Below are 22,534 nucleotides of genomic sequence, written 5' to 3'. Positions count from 1 at the left end.
GAGTTGGTGTGTATCTACATAGTTCTAACTGGAGTGAAGTCACATGCTTACATCATCTGGTCCACAGTTCCTTGTGGCTGTTATGATCCTCCCACAGTGGTTTTTCCCCTTCATGGCAGCAAGCACAGCAGAACAAACTCTTGCTCCTGGGTATCTCTCCACTAACCATTAGATTCATATGCAAATGACCCCCCCAAGTCTCCTGACCATTCACACTTGCTAACATTTCACATCCATACGGCGCAGATGTAAATTACACCAGGTGCACGGCAAAGGACAATCAGACCTTCAGTGGCACCTACCCCAAACCGATCTCATTTTGTGCCAAAACCAATGTTGGCCTGGCAGAAGCAAAGTTATCCACTGTAATAAGCTTTTGGCATCTGGGGGGGCGGGGGGGGAGTGGGGCCTCCTTGATAGGTTTGTGTAGTGTCAAAGCCAGCACTGATGTTCTGTTAAGGAATCACTGCATCTCCACCAAGCCAGGTTGCAGAGAAACTGCCCCCTGGCGAGCTCAACACAGGTCTGGCTTCCAAGGAAAGGCTAGCATGTCTCTAATGAGACACAACCAGAGGGAGAGATCGGGGTTCTGTATCTCCCGGACTTCCCCATCATTGCAAAAGGAGAGGCTGGCTCCTAAGGTTAGTATGCCATTGGACACCGGGTTGAATTTTTCTTCCTGTGCACAAAGCACAGCCTTGGGCAGATGCTGAAGTGGGTCTTAATTAATGGGAGGTGGAAGCAGACCTGCCCTTTTGATGTGCACAAGATAAGTGCCCCTCTCAGGGAGGGGACCAGCAAAGGAATAAATGACCCTTCTCTTTTGGTACAGAGATGGAATGGATTACCCCATCCTGCCCTTGCCCTGAAAGGTCTCGTGCTGCCAGAGCGCATCAAGAGGATTGTTGCCCTCAGAGCTCCCCGATTTCATTTTAGCTGCCACCAGCAACATTAAGGCTAATGACCTGACCCAACAAGCAGGGAAACCAATGGAAAGGCTCCCCCTGAATGCATGGCTGTTGGATCAGACCCTAATTCCTCACTACCTACCACATCCCTGGTCAGTTACTGCTCAGGGGTGTAGCCCAGCCTTGTGGAGGTGGACATGACTTGTAGCAGTGGAATTGGCCCTCTGCTCCAGGTGGGGCATTGAGTGCAAAATGCACACTTCTGCAACTGTCCCTGCCCTCTGGTGGGGAGCTGAGTAACCTCACTTAGGTGTAAAAATGTATTTTAAAGATCCTTCAAGACACCTGTATATGAAACTAGCATCCTCCAAAGCTGCTCTGTGGGACAGCTCTTCCTTCAACAGTTGTTGGGATGGGCTAGAACAGGTTCCAGATGCTCTCTTTATCAAAAGAGATGACCATGCCAAAGCACACATGTTCTCTCCCTTTGCCTTGTTCCCCTGACTGCAGGCCCTGAGGTACCACCCTCAATTGGAGAGGGCATCAGACTACAGGCTGGCTCCTTGGCTGAATTTGGATTCAGCATGTGGCTGACAGCAAATCGCTGCTCTGTGCCTCTCTGGATGGAGCCTGCTAAATAGCATTAGGCAGGCCTGTAGCAAAACTCCTGCTGACTTGAATGGGAGCTTTGCCTGCGTGAGGTTGATCGACGGCTCTGCTGTTAAACCATTTCATGTGAGTGGCGGTACTCAGCTGCTTTGCCTTAAACTACCTCCAGCCAGCCCGTGGCTTTGCCAGGTGTGTGGCTGGCTTGGTGGGGGCATGGGAGCGATTAGTCAGGACTGATATCCGCAGTGGCAGGTGGGCCCTGCCTTCCCAAACAGCACCTGCTTCCTTCCAAACACACAGGGACCATGCTGGTCTTTAAAATACCATTTATTACAATGGAGCCTTCAAAGCTCAAATCCCAACCACTGGGAGTTGGGGGGTGGGTGTGTGTGTGAGGGGTCTTTTAAAAAGAAGTCAGAGTCTGGGGTCCCACACTGGTGCAGAAGCAGCCTGTCCCAAAACAGTCCTCTGGGTAGGCTGCTTCTCAGCTCATTCCCTGCCCCCCACTTGGCCCTGGCTAAACCTGCAGCCTCTTCACAGAATCTCAGCAGACCCCAGCTGGGATTGTTAAATGCAACATCCTCCTGGGAGAGCTGGCTAAGCAGGAAGGAAGGCAGAGGACTGGGGTGGGGCTCTCAGTCAGAGGAGCTGGATGCTTTGTGAAGATACTTTCCACCTGCAACAAAGCAAGACTGATTCCCAGGCTGAAGCGGCTTGGATGTCCATGGGGCTTTCCTGGAAGGTTGTCCAGGCTTAGGCTGGTCCCAGAAGATGCACCCTGCCTAAGCAAATGTTCCAGAGGCCAGAGCCAGGCCGGTAAGTGCAAAGAGAAACAGGCTGCTCCCTGTCAAAGGAGCCCCAGCGGAAATCTCAGGGCATGCTCCTGCTGTGGTTTGAAATGTCCCAGGCGTGAGGAGGAGTGAGTCACCATTGGACAAAACAAGACACAACCTCCAGTTAAAAAATAAAAGCAGAACCCGAAGGAATTTCATTTTTCTCCTTGTAGAATATTTTTCAAACAAAAGAAAACTCGCGCTCCGGTAAATGTGAGGTTCTCCTGCTAACAAGTCTCTGCAAAGCCAGCAACTCCGCTGTGGGGGCCCTGCTCTGAAAGCCACCCAGTCCTTGTCTCTAGCCAGAGCAACTACAGCAGGGAGCAGGACCCTGGAGAACTCCTAAGGGGATCCAGGGGCTCAAAGTCCTGAGCCCCCCTGTATGGTATGTGCCCACCCTACCAAGGACTCTTTCCACATTCTCCACGGAATGGCTTAGCGGGTGGTGTCTACTCCAAGCCTGGTGGACCAGATGCTGGTACAGGTCGGTCGGCCACTGCCTTCTCACAGGGATGTTGGAGCGAGGGCAAGGGGGGGCTGTCAAACCACAGCTGAGGAGGAGGAGGAGGAAGAAGAGGAGGAGGAGGAGGCTGTGGCTGCTGATGAGGAAGGGGAGGCAGAAGGGGAGGAGGAGGTGTTCCAGAAAAGCCACCTCCTCTTGGGTTGCCGTTTCTGGTGGAGGTAGTCTTCCTTCTCACGCTCCTTCTTGGCCCGCTGGTAGTGATCCTCTTCCTTCAGGTACCAGACAGGCGGCCAGCGGTGCTTCTCAAAGTACTCTTGGTTCTCTGCAGGGAGAGGCAGCCCAGGGGCATGTTAACAACAAAACCAGAGGAGGTGGCATCCCACCAAGCCCTGCAGTGGCAAGTGCCCACAGCGCTGAGCTCACTACCCCTTCCCAGGATGCAGGGCAGTGCTCTCCTGGCTACCCCTCCCCGGGCCTCTTAGGGCTGACCCCACCGTCCCTCCCGGCTGTACTCCACTCCACTGTCCTGGTGGGTGATGAAGAAGGCAGTAGCGAGCACTGACCTGCTGACATGGCCTTCATATCCCGGGGGAACTTCCGACAGACGTTGTTGTAATTAGTGCAGATGTGGTGAAGGCACCAGTCTGCAAGCTGGTACGCGCAGTGAAACTGGAAGAGAGATCGACCATTATGAGCACCAGCGCAATACCTGCAAGGGGACATCACCTGCCTTACAAACTACCGCCACTGCAGTGCAGCCACCTCTGGGGTGGAAGGCAGGCGTCGTTTATCAATGCACAGCTAACCGCAGAGCCCTTTAGAGAAGTGGAGGAGGACATGGCATCCCGCTGGAAATGCGACAGGCAGTTAGCCACCCTGGAATTTGGCCACCCTGCAATAGGGTTTTCCGTGACCGCGAGAGGTCAGGATGTTGCTTTCACATCCTATTTGAAAGGGGGCAGCCCCAAACACCCACCGGTGAGCCATTAGATTCAGTGCTGATGGAAGAGTTCCACCCACACCACTTCATGCACAGTCCAGTGTCTCTTATAGGTCTCCCATCCAGCCAGCGACCCAAGCTGGCCCTGTGGTAGCGTGCAAGACTTGACGGGATCACAGAGCATGAAGAACTGCTCTCAAAAGCTCTCTATCTAGCTCCACTTCATCTTCCTGGCCTTTCCCTCCTGGAGTTCTCATCCCCCTGCGGGTGCAGCAACAGCCATCGCCAGCGGGCCACGAAAAGCCACAGGGCAGCACTGGAACTGCCCAGAAATGAGCAACTCGTACCTGTGCCAATTCCAGGAACACGAGGACGTCCCCATCGATATCCACCAACATCTGCGACGCCTCCATCAGGCCCGCCACCATGTACTGCTCTGTAACACACACAGAGGGGTCAGGGAGCGTTCTACAGACAACCGCTCAGGCAAGTGGACCTGTGTTGCCCTCCGGCCGGCTTTACCTCCAGCACCAAGCCACTGGACCTGTGTGAGATGGGTAATGGTGACAGACCCAGCAGGGTGCGTCTGCCATGTTGCAACCCACACTCCTAGTGGGAGACTCGGCACTGAGCTTGTCATGCCTCTGAACAGCAATGATTCACCAAGCCAGCCCATACTCATGGGGTCCCAAGCCCCCTCCCTTACATGGACAAGCGCTGTCAGGCCATCCTACTGGGCACTGGTTTTCGGGTTCAACCCGCTTTGGGATGAACCTTGGAAAGCTGGCAGAAGAACCCCAAAGCCCGTCTCCCTAAGTTACCACCCCTTCCGATGGAGATGGGTATATGGAGTCCCCGATTAGGGAGGGCCTCTGGGTCCTTTCACTGATGGAGGAAGGAACTCCAGATAAAATGGTCACATCCCAGCTTTCGCTGCCTTCTCCACAGGGGCCAGTGACCCCAGCAGCCCCCCACCCCCACCCCCCAGTCCCTGATCATTCAGATTCATTTCTAGCTGTAAGCTAGGGTCACAGAACCCCCCTTCCCCTGATTCAGGATGTGGTTGTGGGTGACAAAGCCTGGCTTGCCCTGGGTGCTGCCTGACACAGGCCCTTCTCACATCCCCCCCAAGTTACCTGTGAGAGCCACCAGGTGCGGCAGACACAGCCGATTGGCCAGGATGATGAGTTTCATGTCGTCGAGGTCCGGGCTCGAGCTGAACTGGCCGGTGTACAGGTACTCGAGAACAGCCCGCATGCAGCTCTTACTGGTGTAAGGGAACACCACCTGTGCAGGAGGGGTGTGGACACAGACAGGGTTACCTTCCACAGGGCGGGCAGGCTCTGTACCCTGCCCCACGCTCCCAGTGCTTGGGGATGCACGCGCTGCCTCTCCCCAGCCCCCACGCAGCAGGAATCCATCTGGTTCAATCGCACCTGCTTGGTCTTTCTGTGGCCTGGCTGCACCCACGCCTCCTTGTCCGCGCTGGGGATTTCAGCTGTCCGTGGCCAAGCAGGGTAAGCTGCCCTGGCACAAATGCTCCCTGCACCATCCCCTGAACCGTCCCTGTCTGTCTGTCTGCCGGCACCTTTTTCTGACCGACCCCTTGTCTGACTGCACCCCCACCCCTTTGTCTGAGCTTTTCTTTGTCTCTTCAGACTTCTCGTTCTCAATCAGGCCGTGCACAGCATGGGCAATGGCCCCGAAAAGTGCTTGAGCCTGATTCTCATTTACCCCCTTCCTGTGCTGAGGGAGGGAGAGGGAGGACGGACTTTCAGCCCCCTTTGCACTTCCTGTATTCTCCAGCTGTTCCGGGGCCCTGCCTGGCCCCATGTGTAAGTCAGAACGGCCCCAAGGCTGCTAGAACATATTCACCCCCTATGGGCCCTGGGGAGCAGAGAACAGCCACAGTGCACGGCGCTCCGGCCACCCACTACACTGGGAACAGAGTCCTTCCGTGAGTTCTCAAGCTGTGCAAGGGGGATCTCGGGGGACCATTCCCACTCACGTCAAGGCTACTTTATGCTGTCCGAGTGGCACAGAGGGGCTTGTGTGTAATGGAGAGATCTGCCTCTGGAACTCCCCTTTGCCCTCCCAAATGTCCCTTTTCCCCTGCCCGGTCTCCTCCTGCTCCGTGGAACCTACAGGATCTGCTGAGTGGACTTTTCCCTTTGACCCCAGCCAGTCACTGCTTGCTGTGAAATCTTGGCTTCCCTCCCTTTCTGCCCCATGGGCCCTGGCTAGAGAGAGGGAAAGCACTGAGTCAGTGCAAAAGGCACTTAGGCTTTTTTCAGTCTCTCTCTTTCCCTCCTTAATGCTGTTGCTCTGGGCCACTGGGATGCCACGACAGCGATGCAGGGAGCGGAAGTGCCTACTCATCAGAACCGCTGTTCGGGTGCTGCATGGAGCAGGCTGCGTTCCCTTCTCTAGGACTCTCGGCAGCACCGGGCGGGGCTGCAGGGAGGGAGAGCAAGAGAAGGCAAATCCCAACCCTGCCACGGCGTTTGCTGCTGCCCTCCTCACCTCTTGAGTGGAGCTCTCCACAAACGGACCCCCGAACATAGCAGCCATCCAGTCGCAGCTGGAGATGAGCAAGGGCCTGTGGGCACTGATAGCACCGTCGTCCAGGATGAAGGTGACATCTGCAACCAAGCAAAGGGGCGTCCATCAAGGAAGGAGCTCGCAGCCTGTCAACCGCCCCCCATGTGTGTAGCAGCCTCAGCGTCTCTGCCCCTCCCTACAAGAAACCCAGCAAGGATATAACTTTGAGGCCGAACCCGCAGGCCCAGAAGAGGCAGTCGCCCCAGGGAACAATCCAGGAGAAGCCAAGTCTCTGGACACGACGCTCTACAAGGTTTTCCTATCTCCAGTTGCCTGCTTGTGAGCATCCTGCGGGAGGGCTTGGAACAAAGCCCGGCAGAACACATACCACCTAGACAGGGCCTTTCAGACACAGCTCTGAGCGTGCTCTACACAGGTAACACGACTCCCATTTTACAGATGGGGAAACAAAGGCACAAAAGGATAAACGCCTGCAAACCAATCCTTGGCAGACCTGAGAGTGGAAGAAGCCACCTTTCTTGATTCCCTATCCCCAGGACCTCGCTGTCTTCCCCGGATCCCCTGGAACCCGAGTTCTAATTCAGAGGAGCTACTGGCTACTTATGTGACCTTGGGGTTTGTCTGAATGGAACAAATTCAGCCAGGGTGATGCTGGGACGTTTACGTCAAGATGTCATAACATCGTACCATGATGTCACGACAAAGCGTGATGACATGGCACTGGAATATCATGGCAATGTCCTACCGGGATGTGGTTTCAGAAGCCCTGGAAGGGGTCTCAGGGACCAGGCATGTCCCATAAATGGTGGGTTTCCCATCATGAAAGGGGACAATTCTACATAATCCAGAACAAGTGGAAACTAAGTTGCTCGAGCTGCTCTTGTTTAAATAACCGGAGCTGGAAAACTGGCTGGAGGGCAGAAATTTTGCAGGACACCAGATGCTAGAGCTAGGGCTTTCTGGGAGAAAGAAACTATGACGTCACAATTACATAAAACCTGCACTGGAAGCTCTCCAGAAGCCGTGGGGAAAGGCTGGGCTGGACAGCCTGTATATTGGTAGCACATTGACATCCTGGGCAGCAGTGCCGGAAGCTGCCCCATTAACGTGCCTCAGCCCTTTTCTGGCGGGAGCACGGCTAAGCCTCAGAGTTCGGCCTCCACGGCCCACTCAGTCCTTGGGTTCCTTTCCTGAGACTGCAAACAAGGGATCCCAAGAGTGGCAGCTGAGATACAGATGCCTGTCCAGGAATTGGATTGAGATGCACCTTCTCACTCACGGGCCATCTAATAGCCATCAGATGGTGTCAACTCTCAGTCACAACTGACCCAGACCAGACTCAGAAAGGCTCCCTGTGTCACGTCCAGGCCCAGAGGGAGGTGATAAAGGCTCCCCACACCCAGTCCCCAGAGCCCCCGGCTCCTCCTCACTGGTGAGCAAACCCCCACCACCTGAGCAGTCGAGTCCCCCACAGCTATCGCTCCAACAGGGAACCCCCTGGGCCGTACCAGAGAAAGTCCCCTTGGCCAGGCACTCCTTCACACGGTTGGTCCTCCTGACATGAAAGGCTTTGGTGATCTCCTGGTTCATGAAAGCTTCGTTGTTCAGGATGTTGGCTACCATCATCCTGAGGTCGAAGACCTCCAGCAGCTCAGCGATGTGGGCAATGTGCATGAGGTCCCGCTCGTTCTCGTCCAGCTCCCCCGTGTACAAGTACTTGAGCACCGCCCGGAAGGGCCCCGGCTGGATGGAAGGGTCCATCTTCACCACCACCATGAGCCGGGACTTGTAGGTCAGGGGGTCGTCTGCCATCTCCTCCTGGATGCTGACGAAGGCACGGCTCCAGGAGGACAGGATCCTCCCCCGCCTCAGCCCGCGCTGCCCTTTCTCGTAGCTGTTGCCTCGTAGGATCCCGTCGCTGGTGGAGGCTCTAAGGCACGGTGGATGCTGGCTGGAGCTGAACTCCTCGGTGCTTTCGCAGATGTCGAAGCTGGCGGCTCGGAGGAGGAAGTCACGCCCGTGGTGCCTCTCCTCCTGGTGCAGCATCCGCTCGGCAGCGGCGGTGGCCCCGGAACTGCCCCCAGCCGCACCCTGCTGGTCCCCCTCACTCAGGTCCATCAGAAACAGGTCGTAGAACTTGGAGGAAGAGGTGGAGAGGTAGATCTTGTGGGCGTAGATTTTGATCCTCTCTTGCAGCACTAGGATGACATCTGCACACAGTGGGTCCTCCAGCAGGTGGGCTGGGTGCTCCTCATTGTTGGAAGGGGGGTCTGGGACCAGGATGATGGGTGGGGGTGGCTTGGGAGGCAGGAAAGGGGCCTGGAGCAGCGGCCTCTGGACGTTGCGGAGGTGGGACTTCCAGAACTGCAGGTGCCGGCGGGAGATGAGGGCTGCCCGAATGGCGTTGTCAAAGACATCCTTGATGCCGAATTGGGCTACCACGCTGGTCTCGTAATAGGGGATGCCCAGCTCCTTGGCCACCTCCCTCCCCTTCTCTGGTGGCAGAATCTCATTGGGTTTGATTGGCCTGGAACAGAGAAGGGTGGGGAACAACAGTAAGAGCTGCTCAGAGACCCAGCGACCTTGAAACACATAGCAAGGGGACTGCGCAGAGGTACAACATAGGGGAGCGTAAGGCCCTGTGCAGTGGCAGACACAGAACTCCCTCGGGCCGATCAGGCTGCCTGGGGCCAGGAACATCATACCCAGGGGTCAACCAGTGCCATCTTGGCTCTCTCTTCGTCTTATTTTTCTCCCCTCCTCGCTATCCTCTATTCTTTCCCTCCCTTCTCCCTCTCTGTTCCTCTTCCACAGACATGCCCAAAAGAGAATTGCTCTGTATTGCCGATTTCACAGCATGGGTCCATCTGGAGGGAGTTGCTGCCTCGCCTCTCTGCAAGCGGTCGTCCGCTCCCTGGTAAGCAATATGTGTCCCCTGGGGCTTACCCTGACATTCCTCACATCCTGTATGCTGCTTTATCCCAATCTCTACCTGGCCAAGGGTCGTCTGGCTCGATTGACTGCTTCCAGGTCAGCATAGCGAAGGTCAAGCTGGCAGCCCACCAGGATGACAGGTGCTCGGGGGCAGAAGTGCTTGATCTCTGGGTACCACATGGTCTTAACATGGTGCAGGGAGTTCGGGTTAGCAATGGAGAAGCATAAAACCACGACATCAGACCTGAGAGTGGAGAAGAGACAGGGTTCCATTACGATTTTGTCCCCCAGGGGCCATGCACTCATCCCATACAGGATTCAAGCATGGGAGCATATGCACCTACCCTGCACAGGTGCATAAGTGCAAGGCAAACTCCCTGCACAAGGGGTCAGCACCAGGAGGAAACGCCGGTTCCCTGCATGGTGTTGACCTGTAAATCCAGACCTGAGTTTAGGGTGCAAGATTAAATTATATATTCTGTGCTTTAAAATGCTTTAAAATAGTGAAACAGTAGCTATGCAAAACATGCAAGTAGAGAAACATAAGAATCCGGATAACCACTAAGGCAGGCTTGGCCATAAGCTGTGGCATTGTGGGCCTGTTACTAGTTTTGATAGTCTAGCAAAGGAGTTAGCAAGACTGCTTAATGTAAGGTTAGAAGATTTAGCAACATCTTGCAATATGTAGCTTGTGCTGAAAAGTACATCACAGAAGGCTGAAGTAATGGATTTCTAGGGGGTTTTGGGGTATATGTAACCATGGAAAAACCACATTGGGACAATAATTGATGTAACCGAGGTATTACCTGTGGGAAGTTGAATTGTGCCTAGCCAGAATATCACTCATGGGCAGGGGCTGAAACCTGATCAAATACGGTCCCGGACACATGTGGATGGAACAGGAAAATGTGTATAAAAGATGATCAGACCAAGCCCCACCTGGGACATCAGGGATGACCATGGCGGAAGCCTGAGTATGAACAAGTTGTCTTGTGGGGACCTCCCCTTGCTTTTTCTTCTATTTTTGCTGGTACCAGTCTCCATAACGTTGTATGTATGTCAACATTTGGAGACTGCTTTATTTTGTGCGAGCCTAAGGCTATAAGTATGCATGATGAGGTAGGAGAAGAGGGTTGTTATATTTATCTTGCTTTATTTAATTTTTCTGTGATTTCAGGGATAGATGTCTGTATTAAATAAACTCCGTGGGTGTGTTTCACCAACCTCAAACTCAATACAATGTGAACCATTAGTGACTTGTACCATTTGCACCCTCGACTTACCTAAGGCTAGAAGGGGAGCCAGTCTCCCCCTCGCAAGTGCAATGCACACTCCCTGTATGGAAGTGAGCCCTCTGTCCCCGTTCATGGTGCAATGCACACATCCCCGCACAGGAACCAGCCTCCCCTCCCTCAGGGGTGCAATGCACATATCCCTGCATGGAAGCCAGCTCTCCTCCTGGCTAGGATGCAATGCACACTCCCTCACATGGGAGCCAACCCTCCTCTACCCCCCCCCCCGGTACAATGCACACTCCCCAACATGGGAGCAGCCCCCCAGAACAGCAATGCACATTCCTGGCATGGAAGCCAGCCCTCCCCCTCCACTCACCCCCCCCCCCCCCGGGGCAATGCACCTGCCCTTTCATGCTTTTTCTCCTTCTAGTTCCTAGGCCCGCAGGAAAGACCAGTTTGTCACCCTACCTTCCGTAAGCGAAGCGTCTATCTTTGTGGTGGTCCCCAAAGGTATCCCAGAGTCGCAAGGACACACTAACATCATCCACCACATCTCGGGAGCGCTCCAGCACCTGAGGGAACAGAAAAGGTCAGCCACCTTCTAAGTAAGGTTGCAGAGGGGAAGGGGCAGGGGATGGAATTAGCTAGCTCCCTTCTCCCCCTGGACGTAGGACATTAAAGGGGAGTTAATGACACTGCTGACCCCAGGCAGGGGAAGAATTCCCTGCTCTGAGCCTCTACTTGGCTTGGGAGGGTGGACTGCAATCATGATCGTGCGTGCCCTGTTGGACAACCCATCTGCACCATGCTCCAAGAGAGGGGTGTCCTGTGACAGCTACAGTCCCCCCAGCCCCATCGGCACCAGTCCCGCCCGCGAAGCAGACGTCACTCACCTCCTGGCAAACACGATACTGGTCAATGGCCCAGACCGTGGGTACGTGGGTGGCGAGAAGCTGGTACTGGGTCAGCGTGGCATTGCAGGCGCGGGCACAAATGAGACGGGTCTTGCCCACCGCGTTGTCCCCAACCACGACACACTTGATGGTTTCTACGTTTGGCCTCTCATAATCCATGTCAGAATCCATTAATTGGGACCTGGGGAGAAAGCAAGGGCGAGGGGCCAGCGGAAACGCTGGATCAGTGCTCCAGACCTGTTTGCAAGGCAGCTCTGGGTGCCACACCAGGCCAGCCTCTGCCTCCTCTGCTCCCAAGAAAGCCCTTGGACTAATCCGCGGGAGAGAGGTCCTGCTATCCCAGAGAGCAACTGGGTCCACATGATCAACATGGGACTCTTCCCACAGAGCCACTGGGCACACATGGGGGGCTCCCTTCCAGAGAGCCAATGGGCCACAGTAGGGTGGACCCCCCACTCTCCACAGAGAGCCCTCAGCTGGCCAAGTGGAAGGGGGTCCTCTCTTCCCCCAGAGTGGCCAGCCACCCCCACCCAAACTCTGCAGGCAGGAGGCAGCCATCCTACTTATCCCAGTGGGAAAAGATTTCCCAGGCAGAGCAATGGTAAACCCCAGGGGAGACAGCCAATTAACAAGCACCGTTGACTGAGACCTAGGACCTGGCCAGCACCTAGGGCGAGGCCCGGGGCTGGGATCTCCTGGGAGCACCCAACCTAGGGAAACTTGCACCTGCGGAAAGAGAATGAAACTTACACCCACTTCAGCCTCTGCTGCCACTGAGCAGCGGGCTGGGACCCTGGGATTTGCAACACCCCCTGCAGGTGCTCAGAGCCAGGGCAGGGGGGATCTGGGAAACAGCACTGGTTTCTTGGGCAAGGGACAGTGCCTGGGAATACACCGGAGAGTGGGCACCCTCCAGCTTCGCCTCCGCTCCTGCCTTACTCACAAGGCCCGATTTAAAGGGACTCCCGCATGGTCTGTGCCCCTCCCAGAGAACCTTCCCACGGAGGAGGCAGCTGCCAGGCCGTCCGAGTCGCTCCGTCTGTCACACGCTCGGAGTCATTTCTCCTAGCAGGGAATCTCGTCCGGGGTCCTCATGAGCTTCTCCCCCTTCCTCACACCCCTGACGGCCCCAGCCACCCTGATCTGCAGAGACCTTGGCCGGCTGTTTCCCCCGCTCTCCCAATGAGAGCCCAGCGGGGACCAGGCCACCCAAAGCAGCTCTGAGCAGAGAACAACAAACAGCCCTTGGAAGGGGAACGGAGTGAAGGCAGTTCCCTACCCCTTCTCAATGTGCACTCCAGGCAAATTCCCTTTACAGTGTAATGGGTTCCTGGAAGCATGCACTGCTCTGCCTCTGATAAGACACATGCCCTGTCTGTTTGCTTGGACTCTCCTCCCTCCCAGCCCAGGCTCATGCTTGGTCATGTGAGAGAGATTTTTTTCCCCTGTTCCTCCCTTCCCAGCGTTGGGAAGCTTCCAGATCCACCTGAGCAAACACATCCTCCCTCTCTCCCCCACCCAGCAGATGTCTACACACACACACCCTCCCACCCCGCTGGGAGGATGTTTGCGCTGTTGGAGTTGTAACTGGGCACGGCGAGGCCGAGGCTCCGAGCCAGCTCTCAGCAGCCCTAGGCACACGCGGCCATGCTTTGCCAGCGCCGAGCTCTGGACATGTAGCGAGCAGGCGTCTGCAGCAAACAGAATTAACTCATGGCAGCTTAAACCAGGGATTTGCAAGGCTACCGTGTGGAGGAAAGAGGGGAAAAGAGTTTCTCTTTGTAACCGCAAACCCAAGTTGCCCAGCTTTGAACTCTCTCTTGAGCAGCGTTACCTCTAGGCAAAGGTCTTCTGAGGTGCTGTGTGCCTACTCCAGCCCACAGGCACGCAGAGCTAATACCAAGGTAACGATAGCAACGGAGAGCTGCAGAAAGGGATGTGAATGCAGCTCTCCGTAGCCGAAGCTAAAAGTACTAAAGGGACTTTCCAATGATACCATCCCTGCCCAGCTCCTTAGGAGCCCCATTCTGGCAGACGCTGAGCACTCTTCACTTGCAGGGGCTCAGCACCTAGCAGGATCAGGCCCCAGGTTTTGTGGGTTCAAAGACAACGCATCAGGCCAGCTCCTGAGCTGACGGGGAAACCAGCATGTCCCAGGACAAAGATTATTTTAACTGAGGTGCTCATATCCTGCTGAAGAAGACCTCTGCTAACTGCAATGCCAGGAAAGAAAAGGAGCTTTAGGTAGGTGCTCAGATACTGTGGTGATGGGCACAAGGCAAAGACATCAGACAAACAGAATTTTTTTAAAGCAGCCATAAGGAATCCTGCCCGAGGACTCCCACTTCTCTGCCCAAGCCCCATGCTCCTCCTAGCCCCCTCCACAGTTCAGCCCTAGAAGAGGAGAGAAGTGGGCGTAGTAAGCTCTTCGGAAGGCCTCTGAAACGTATAACTACAACATGTTCTTCCCAGTGCCCCCAAAGTGCCCATCAGTTAAAACAAGAAGCAAATTGCAGAGCAGAGCCAGAATTTTGGGTGACATGGGGTCCATTTGGAAGGTGGACGCTGTGCGCCTCGGGATCGCCTGGCGGGCTTTGGTTCAGTGGCATATGTCTTGGCATTAACCCCTGTGCAGTAAGTTCGGAGCCCATTTGTCTAAGCACAGGTTAGTTTTTAACTCAGGCCCCCATGGTAGAAATGTAGGGAGTTAAAAAACAGAATGCCAGCAAGAGCAGGCTTCAGCATCCATGCAAAGAAATGCAGGAGACAGGAGAGGAAAAGGATGGCACAAAATGAAGGAAATGTGAAACTTCTGCCACAGCAACTGGTGTGTGTGTGTGTGTGTGGCAAATCAGTGCCCATGTGACATTTCACTCTGCCAGAGACACATTTGATTATCGCTGTTACATCTACCTCCTACAATCCAACGTCCCATCTCCTCATTCCCCTCTTCCGTGTCCACGCCAGGAACCGACCCAACTCCCACTGAGGTAAATGGAATGAGACGGATCAGGCCCTGAGGTTGTGCCAGAGGCTTCCCCTCCATATGCCCCCAGTAATAACCCCATCTCAATCCTTCTCGTCTTTCCCCTTGCATCTGCTTCGTTCCCTCTCCTGAGCCACCCTGAAACCCTAAATCACCCCATAAACCCTCTCTCAGCCATTCCACTTCCCCACGATGGGCTCCTCTCTCTGCCCCATCTCCAATGCAACCCCTTATTCCCTGACTGCAATGCACCCCATAAGTACGGCTCCCTGATCCAAACCTTCACCGTTCCCCCTTAGCCCTTCTCTGGATCCCCCTCCCAAGGCACCGAATCTACCCCCTTTACCTCCCCAGGAGAACCGAGATTTGTTCATTTTCGGCAGCCCCAGTCTCTGGTTACCAAGGAAACTAAAGAATCACCCCAGGGAGCCCAGAGTGTTTCCTAGCAACTCTCAGGCTAAAAATCCTCCATCCCAGCATCTTGCAACATAAAGAGGCAGGCCCGCGCCCACACACACACACACAAATCCTGTTAAACAGAAGGAATGCAACAAAAATAGAATGGTCTCATGAATGCAGCACCAACTGGGAACCTGCTGAGCCACTGGAAAGGGCGGGCAGGTGAAATCAGAGCATCTCCAACAAAAGATGATCAGAAGAGAAACTAAAGGAGGACTTGTGGCACCTTAGAGACTAACCAATTTATCTGAGCATAAGCTTTCGTGAGCTATAGCTCACTTCATCGGAGGCATCCAGTGGAAAAAAAGAGAAACTAGGTGCCAAGAATCTTGTAGGCTAAGGCCTTGCACAATATTATTGGTAGTAGTCCTGATAATTGCGATGCCGAAGGAAATGCAAATCTAAACAGAGGGCACAGTGCAAACCAAGCGGAAACAAAACACAAACATGTTTGCAAGGCTTTTGCAAATCAAGCACAACTAAACTGTAAATATAGTATATATAAAAAAGCAATAATAAAATGCAAAGCTTCTGCACAAACACACCCCACCCCACAGAGTCACCAAACGCCTCTATATTGCAACGATTTTAGGAACGGGGAGGAACCAGAACTAAAAGGCGAGCCTGGCTATACTGCCTGGACTTATGCAGTGAAATCTAATCGGCCCGAAGAGCCTTGGCAAAGGGCACCCACGTCAGTGCAAATCCAACCCGGGGCACGGCAAGAAACTCGGGATTTGGCGTTGCAGCCTCCCCGGAGCGGGGCACCTTCAACAACCCCCGGCGGCTGCAGGCAAGGTTTTGGGGCGCGCCTGGTTAAATGGCCCGGCCGCTTTCCCTGCTCAGCCCGGGGCGGCGGTAGGAGGATGCTCGGGGAGCTCGCTTACTTACACCGACACATAGCGGGGAATTTCCAGTGGGCAGAAGGAAGCTCCCCCCGGGAGACGTGTCCATGGTCAGAAGCGCGCGGCTCAGATCCTGGCACCCCGGGCGGCGCTGGGGGCTAAGCTCGGCCGCCCCGCGGCTCCCCCGCGACGGTCCGCGCCGGCCCCCGGGAGGATGCGGGCCCTTGCTCGGCGCCTACAGCCATCGCCGCGTCCTCCCCAGCAGCATCCTCCCGGCCCCGGCCCCGGCGCCTCTCTCCGGCCCGCCCGCCCACCGGCCCGGCGGGGCCCTGCTGCCAGCTGGGGCTGCCCCAAGGCACGGCGCGTGGCCCCGCCGCCGCCCCGCTCCCGGCCGCGCTGTCCCTGAGCCCGCGGGCGCTGCAGCTCCCGGCCGGGCTCGCCCACCGCCTGGTTTCATTCACAAAAACAAGAACCAGCCACAGGCCCCGCCCCTGTCTCTCCCCCCCAGCTGCCCATTGGCTGAGAGGGGGAGCGGGGCACTTCCTGTGCCAGGCCGGGCCTGGCAGAGGCCGCTCAGCCAAGAGGGGGGGAGACAGCTCAGGTGCCCATGAGTCTGGGGGGAGTTCACCGCCCTCTGCCTTTGCTGCTACCACCCCTCGCCCGCTATTCGGCACCTCTCCCCCTGCCCCTCTTCCCTTCCATCCATCCATCCCCTGCACCCGCCCCTCTTCCCTTCCATCCATCTATCCCCTGCACTCCTCCCTGCCCCTCTTCCCTTCCATCCATCCCCTGCATGCCCCCTGCCCCTCTTCCCTTCCATCCATCCATCCCCTGCATGCCCCCTGCCCCTCTTCCCTTCCATCCATCCATCCCCTGCATGCCCCCTGCCCCTCTTCCCTTCCATCCATCCATCCCCTGCACCCCTCCCTGCCCCTCTTCCCTTCCATCCATCCCCTGCACCCGATCCTGCCCCTCTTCCCTTCCATCCATCCATCCATCCCCTGCACCCACCCCTACCCCTCTTCCCTTCCATCCCTCCATCCACTGCATCCCTCCCCCCATCCCCCTACCCCTCTTCCCTTCTATCCATCCCCTGGACCCCTCCCCCTGCACTTTTCCCTTCCATCCATCCTCTGCACCCCTCCCCCTGCACTCCTTGCATCTCTTCTCTTCCATCCATTTCCCTGCATTCCCCACCACCCACCCACTCCATCTATCCATGCTCCTGCCTCTATCCACCCCACTGCCTCTCCATCCTTCCTCCTTCACCACCGCTATCACCTCCTCTCTGCTCCCAGTCACCATCCTGGTATTCACCTCACTGAACCCCACCAAGCCAGCACCCAGACCCGCACCCCACCAAGCCAGCACCTGGCCCCCCCCGCTGAGCCCTGAGCTCCAGCCACCTTCAACTGCTCCCAGAACCCCTCCCCCTACAACAAGCCCCTGTTCATCCAGATCTCCCTCGCACCCGGACCCCCCACCAAGCCGCCCAAACCCAGATTGCCCCACACAGAACCCTCTCACCCCACACCTGGATCTTCCTACACTAAGTTCATCCATATCTAGATCTTGCTGGGCTGAGCCTGCCTGCCTACATCTACTGTGCTTGGCACGGAGTGGCAGGGCCCCGGGGTGTTTCTGGGACAGTCCTGGTCCTTGCGCTGTGTCAGGGTTGGGTGCAACTCTACCGCCGAGTCCATGTCCGGGGGAGAGGGGGCGCAGGGTGATCTCCTACCTCTGTGCAGTCAGTGGCATCTGCTCCCCACTGCCATGCTGGAGCCTCCACATTTATTTATTGACAGATATAATTTGCAGAATTTTTCAGAATTTTAAAATATTGTGTGCAGAATTTTACATTTTTTGGTGCAGAATTTTAAATTTTTTGGTGCAGAATGCCCTCAGAAGTATACTTTGCAGGCTGGACTGCCACTGGCAGTGTCCCAGAGGGTTCTGGTGAAGGATGCTGCATTGATCGGGACAGGGGCAGCTCTGATAGGGAGACCCCTCACCCAGTCACTAGTGGGGTTGGGGCTCAGAGGAGTTTCTGGATGGCTCAAGGGAGCTGCATTGGGATAGAGATCTTTACACTTCAAGGTCACTGGTTCAAACCAGGCCTGCGTGGGTATGAGCAGTGATGGAGATTGGCACCTGACCTGTGCAAAACAGCTTAGTGGAGGCTTGGTACAAAAGCTGGTGTGACTTCGCCCTCTTCCGCCTTGCTGGTCGTCTCTGCAGAGATGCCAGTGATGGGACAGGTCACAGACTGAACTCTCTTCCTACCTGGAGGTGTGGGTTGAGGCAGCATGCGGAAATCTGCCTGTGCCTGGGACCAGTGCAGGGGTAGCAGGAGGAATTCTCCAGCCTGTGTTACACAGGAGGTCAGACTAGCTGATCTAATGGTTCCTTCTGGCCCTGGAAGCTATGCATCTTTACAACAGACAGGCTCCTCGGGTCGCTCAGCTCCACCAGCACCTAACAAGGTGAGTAGCCCCCTCTCGCTGACCCAGCTCTCTGGCTCCTTCTCATGGATCTGCTCACTCCCAGCTCCACCCATCCCATGATCTTCCCACTGCACCCGTCTCACACCTCTCCACTGCCTCTCCCCCAGATTCATCTCTGCGGTCCCTCTCCCCAGCTCAGCTCCCCCCAGCCCCTCTGTGCTGCCCCCTCTGGCTGCCTCACAATCCAAGGACAGAGCCGAGAAAGTAAAAACTCAACGTCATCTCTGCGGCCTGACCAATGAGAAGCAGCTTTGCTTCCCCGCAGCCCAGGCCAGCTGCTGTGCCCCATCATATCCAGATCATGTGATGCCTCATTGTCCTTCTCAAGGCTTTTTTCCCCCCCACCTCCCCTGTGCCTAACCAAAATAACCCCGGCTCCTGTTCCCTTCCTGTTAGGATCCGGCCAGCCACGATCCCTCAGAACCGCTCAAAGGCCTGGCATTGATGCAATGCGGCGTCAGCCAGCGTCACCGCTCCAGCATCTGCCTCACCTCGCACCTTTGCAGTCCAGTCACACAGACATCCAGCAGCTCCTAACATCACCGTGCCAGAACGCCCCCCCCCCCCCCGCAACTCTCCTCAGCACCATTGCTCATCTGCCCCATGCCGTTCCTCACCTAACTCGTAAGACAGGAATCTCTCTCTCCATAGCAGAAGGAATCTGGAGTACTTGTCTGGGGGGGGGGGGGGTGTCCTTTTGTTTTTTAAGTCTGGCATATGCTTCTCCCTGGTGAGTCTCCGTATTCCACAGGGACCATGGAAGCTAGCAATGAGGCTGTCGACTTCTTGGGAAAAGCTATTAATTTCCCTGCACTTGGGCTGGAATGAAAACTGCAAGCAGCCTAGCTGCTGCTTTTAGCTTCCGTCTTCGAGTGGGTCACGGGGAAGGAACACGTAAAGCTTGCTTGCCAGCCGCATGATTTGGCTTATTTGCTCTGTCGTAGCAGGTGCTTAATTGTGGCATAAAAGTTCCTGGCAGCTTTACGATCAGTTTAATTCCGGAGTGACTCCCCACCGTCTGAAGCAAGACAAAAGCACAATTGTGGCTTTTGGTCAAAACCTCCAGGCTGTACCGTTGGCACTGAAAAAAACAGCTCAAACAAGCACATTCCCGCTGCTACTCCAGTCTCAGCTTCTCCCGGCAGGAGGTGCCGCCGGGAATGGCGTAGGAGCACTGGCTGTGCGGGAGTGAAGAGCGAGGCAAGGCCCAGCCAGCAGATAACGGCGAAAGAATGCCAGCTCTGGATGAGCTCACTGCTTTTCCGTTCCCAGCTTCTGCCAACAGGAGGTGCTACAGGTGCTGGCCGCGGGGCACTTCAGGGACTGTTGCCAGAGCATTCGCTATGGGGGAGGCCAAGTGGGAGGTGCTGCAGGGACTGGCCCAGGAATGCTGACTGTGGGGAAGCCCATATCTACTCCAGTCCCTGCTTCTCCCAGTAGAAGGCACCACAGGGAAGGATGTCGCATGGAGGGGAATTCAGTTATTCCAGTCCTAGCCTCTCTAAGGAGGAACCATTGTAGGGAATGGGGTAGAAGTTGTCAGCTACTCCAGTCCCTCAGCAGGAGGTGCTGTATAGAACAGAGGCAGAGTACTGACTCTAGAGAAGTCCACAGATATTCCTCTGGAAGTGTCTTCCAACAGGAGAGGCTATAGGGACTAGTCCAGGAACGTTGGCACATTGGGGGTTCTCATCTCAGCTGCACTCCAGATGTAAGGTCTAGATTCTTTTCTAGAGGATCCACCTTTCCCCACCCCCTGGCTACAGCTGCAGTGCGTACAGCTGGTTAAGTCAGGCCCATAATTCCCCAGTGCCCTGTGAGTAGGAAGTGAATGGCCAGTAGGGGCTAAGATCGTTATGATGAGGTGCTCAGGTGTGATACCACAAAGAGAGCAGTATGAAAGCAAAGAGAGACAGAGAGATGGATGGACAGAGGAGTACCGATGGTGACGGACTGACAGATGGATAGACTCATCGAAATGTAAGGCCAGGAGGGACCTCGAGAGGTCACCTAGTCTAATCTTCCATGCTGAGGCAGGATTAAGTATACCTAGACCATCCCTGACAGGTGTGTGTGTGTGTGTGTGTGAGAGAGAGAGAATCTGCAGATAGTTCATTTCCGTTCAGAAGGCCTAAAGCTTTATCCATCCACCTATTTCTGATGGACATTTGAAGCTCTGAGTCTCAGCGCGTGGATTTCTCCCATCCCAAATGATTATCCAGCCAGGGTGTATGTAAAATGCAGGCACTGCCTAGCTGATGGGGCAGGAAAGTGAGCTTTTTCCTCTTTCCCGCTTGTCCCTTCCTGGAAGACTGATCACGAGCCTAGTTCACCAGAAGCCCCAGCCCTTCTTACAGTCTCATCACTGCCTCAGACAAAGGGGTCTCTGGCTGGGCTGAGAGAGAACAGCCAGGCATGAGCCTACGCTGCCCTTGGAGCTCCAGCTGTGAGTCAGTAACTGGATGCAACGCAAAGCAGAAGCAGCAGCATCCCCTCCCCTCCCCCACGTCTGCTGTTTTATCACAGCTGTAATTAAAATGCAGTTTATTCTGTGTGCCAGTGTCTCTCTCTGATATAAGCCTCTTGAACTTGTCCCAAAAGGCTCCCATCTGCCCTGCTTTATAATCACCCTCGCTCCCAGTCAAATAGCTCCAAACCCAAATACACACACTGAGCTTTTCGTCCAGACATCACAGCAGCCACAGGTCAAACTGGGGAGTTGTGTGCGGAAGGGTTATGAACACCCCCCGGCACTGAACAGGCAAATGAAAGGATGTCAGGAAGGCGGAGAGGGCAAACAGCCAGCTTTGCTACCAGCTTCCCGAAGTGCCCTTCTCGCAACACACACGACCGATTGACTCTCTCGAGGCTTGTATACCGTGACCATCTCTTGGACCCAGAAACCCTTCAGCCCCCTACCCAGCCCCAGCCCCACATTCTCTGTTGTCCAGAATCCCAGGCCTCTACCCGGAGCCAGTGCTGCATTCTCTGTTACCCAGAAGCCCCATGGAGTCCCTGCCCAGCAGTATGTGCGGTGACTTCACAAAGAAATTCAAGTCACTGATAAATACTCTTCCTCCAACCTCCCTACATCCCTCACCTGCTGTGGCCTGGGCCTGGTGGGGAGTCCTGCAAAGCTCAGTTCCTCTTCCTCTGGAGAGCTTGGTGCTAGCTGCCAAAGCCCTGTCAGCGCTCAACAGGCTGAGCTGAGTCAGCTCTGGGTGTGGTCATGAAGAACTGTGCCTTCCGGTAAAGTTCAAACGGGCAGAGAGCTGCCGCAGGCTGTGTTGGAGGAACAGGTTCTCTGCCTATTCTGATAGGAAGGGGGGTAGCTGACCATGCACTGAGGCAGAAGGAGGTTGTCGGCCGGGCCAGCTGGGCTGCATTCCCAAGCAGTAACATTAATGTGAGTGCCCAGGAAGCACCATCCTCTTTCCCCTCAAATCAGACCCACTCTCTGCCTTGCACAGGCTGACGTTCCCATGAGTCCGCACGAAGGACCCTCAACACATCGTCCTGGAGAACTTAAAGTGCAGGCCCCCGTGCAGGAAGGGGGTGTCATATGCACCCGAGCTCAGCGATAGTTAGGGGAATTCATCCTGTGGAGCAGGTGATTTTAAGGCACTAGGGTGCCTGGGCAATATGCCAGGCTAAACTAAAAAAGGTGCTGAGCTTTGTTGTGAAACAACCACGTCTAAATTGGAGTGGTGGGGGGGTGAAGTGTTGCAGATTCCTTTGGGGGTATCCTCTGAATTTACAGCAGCCTTTGCCTTTCTTGTATCCTGGCTGGCTGGAGCCGGGAACCCTTCAGCTTTCTGCATTCCCAGGGCATAGAACTTGCCCTACCCACCTCCAAGCCTTGCTATGAGCTAATCACCAGTGGGTATCCATCTGCCAGCAACAAGCTGGGCCTTCTCCCTAAGGCGTCTGGAGATACAGACAGGGGGTACATTAAACGGGACACAATGAGCGGAATCCTTGGGCACCTTGTGGGTCCAGCTAGGAAAATAAGACTGGACGAAATCTGGACTGACCATGTGAATGTCTAGCAACAGCTACAAACCACTAAGGAGGAAAACAGGAATGAGCTAGGTACTTACGAGCTGTAATCCATCCTGGTCTTCTTCACGGCATGGTGGGCTTTGGCTCGGGTTTCCATCGCTTTCTCTTCTCAGCAGGCTCTGAAAGGAGAGGTGGAAAAGGCGCAGGTGAGATGAGTTGACCTGGAACTCCTCCCTCCCCGGCTCTCCTCCCTCCCCATGGGCAGAGGCAGCCCCTGGACGGGGAGATCCTAGATCATCACTCTTGCATGTTGGATACTGGGCTCTTTAAAATCCAGTTC

General features: G+C 55.3%; 2 protein-coding genes across 4 annotated transcripts in view; one reads left to right on the top strand and one right to left on the bottom strand.

Annotated features, from left to right (window-relative positions):
* The window catches only part of LOC144257547 (tumor necrosis factor receptor superfamily member 10A-like), a 30,004-nt gene extending 20,753 nt beyond the window's left edge, over positions 1 to 9,251 (top strand). The window contains exon 10 of the mRNA XM_077805528.1: positions 9,130 to 9,251. Coding sequence (XP_077661654.1) covers positions 9,130 to 9,236 — 107 coding nt within the window. The 3' untranslated portion in view covers positions 9,237 to 9,251. The remainder of the gene's footprint in view (positions 1 to 9,129) is intronic.
* RHOBTB2 (Rho related BTB domain containing 2) lies at positions 1,827 to 21,380 on the bottom strand. Of its 3 annotated transcripts, none has more exons than XM_077805523.1 (10): positions 21,293 to 21,380; positions 11,378 to 11,579; positions 10,953 to 11,056; positions 9,308 to 9,493; positions 7,824 to 8,842; positions 6,277 to 6,395; positions 4,890 to 5,040; positions 4,101 to 4,189; positions 3,377 to 3,482; positions 1,827 to 3,135 (listed from the first exon to the last, which is right to left on the bottom strand). In XM_077805523.1, exons 2-10 carry the CDS (start codon positions 11,567 to 11,569, stop codon positions 2,891 to 2,893), a joined length of 2,211 nt encoding a protein of 736 aa, XP_077661649.1. In that variant the 5' UTR covers positions 11,570 to 11,579; positions 21,293 to 21,380; the 3' UTR covers positions 1,827 to 2,890. The 3 variants fall into 3 exon arrangements, with proteins under 3 accessions (XP_077661649.1, XP_077661648.1, XP_077661646.1); XM_077805522.1 differs by lacking the exon at positions 21,293 to 21,380 and adding an exon at positions 15,735 to 15,984; XM_077805520.1 differs by lacking the exon at positions 21,293 to 21,380 and adding an exon at positions 12,342 to 12,681.
* Positions 21,381 to 22,534: the final 1,154 nt, after the last annotated feature.

This window comes from Eretmochelys imbricata, chromosome 26, assembly GCF_965152235.1.
Source record: "Eretmochelys imbricata isolate rEreImb1 chromosome 26, rEreImb1.hap1, whole genome shotgun sequence".
NCBI lineage: Eukaryota > Metazoa > Chordata > Testudines > Cheloniidae > Eretmochelys > Eretmochelys imbricata.
Note: the sequence above shows the minus strand (reverse complement) of the source record. Positions and strands in the feature narration are given on the sequence as shown.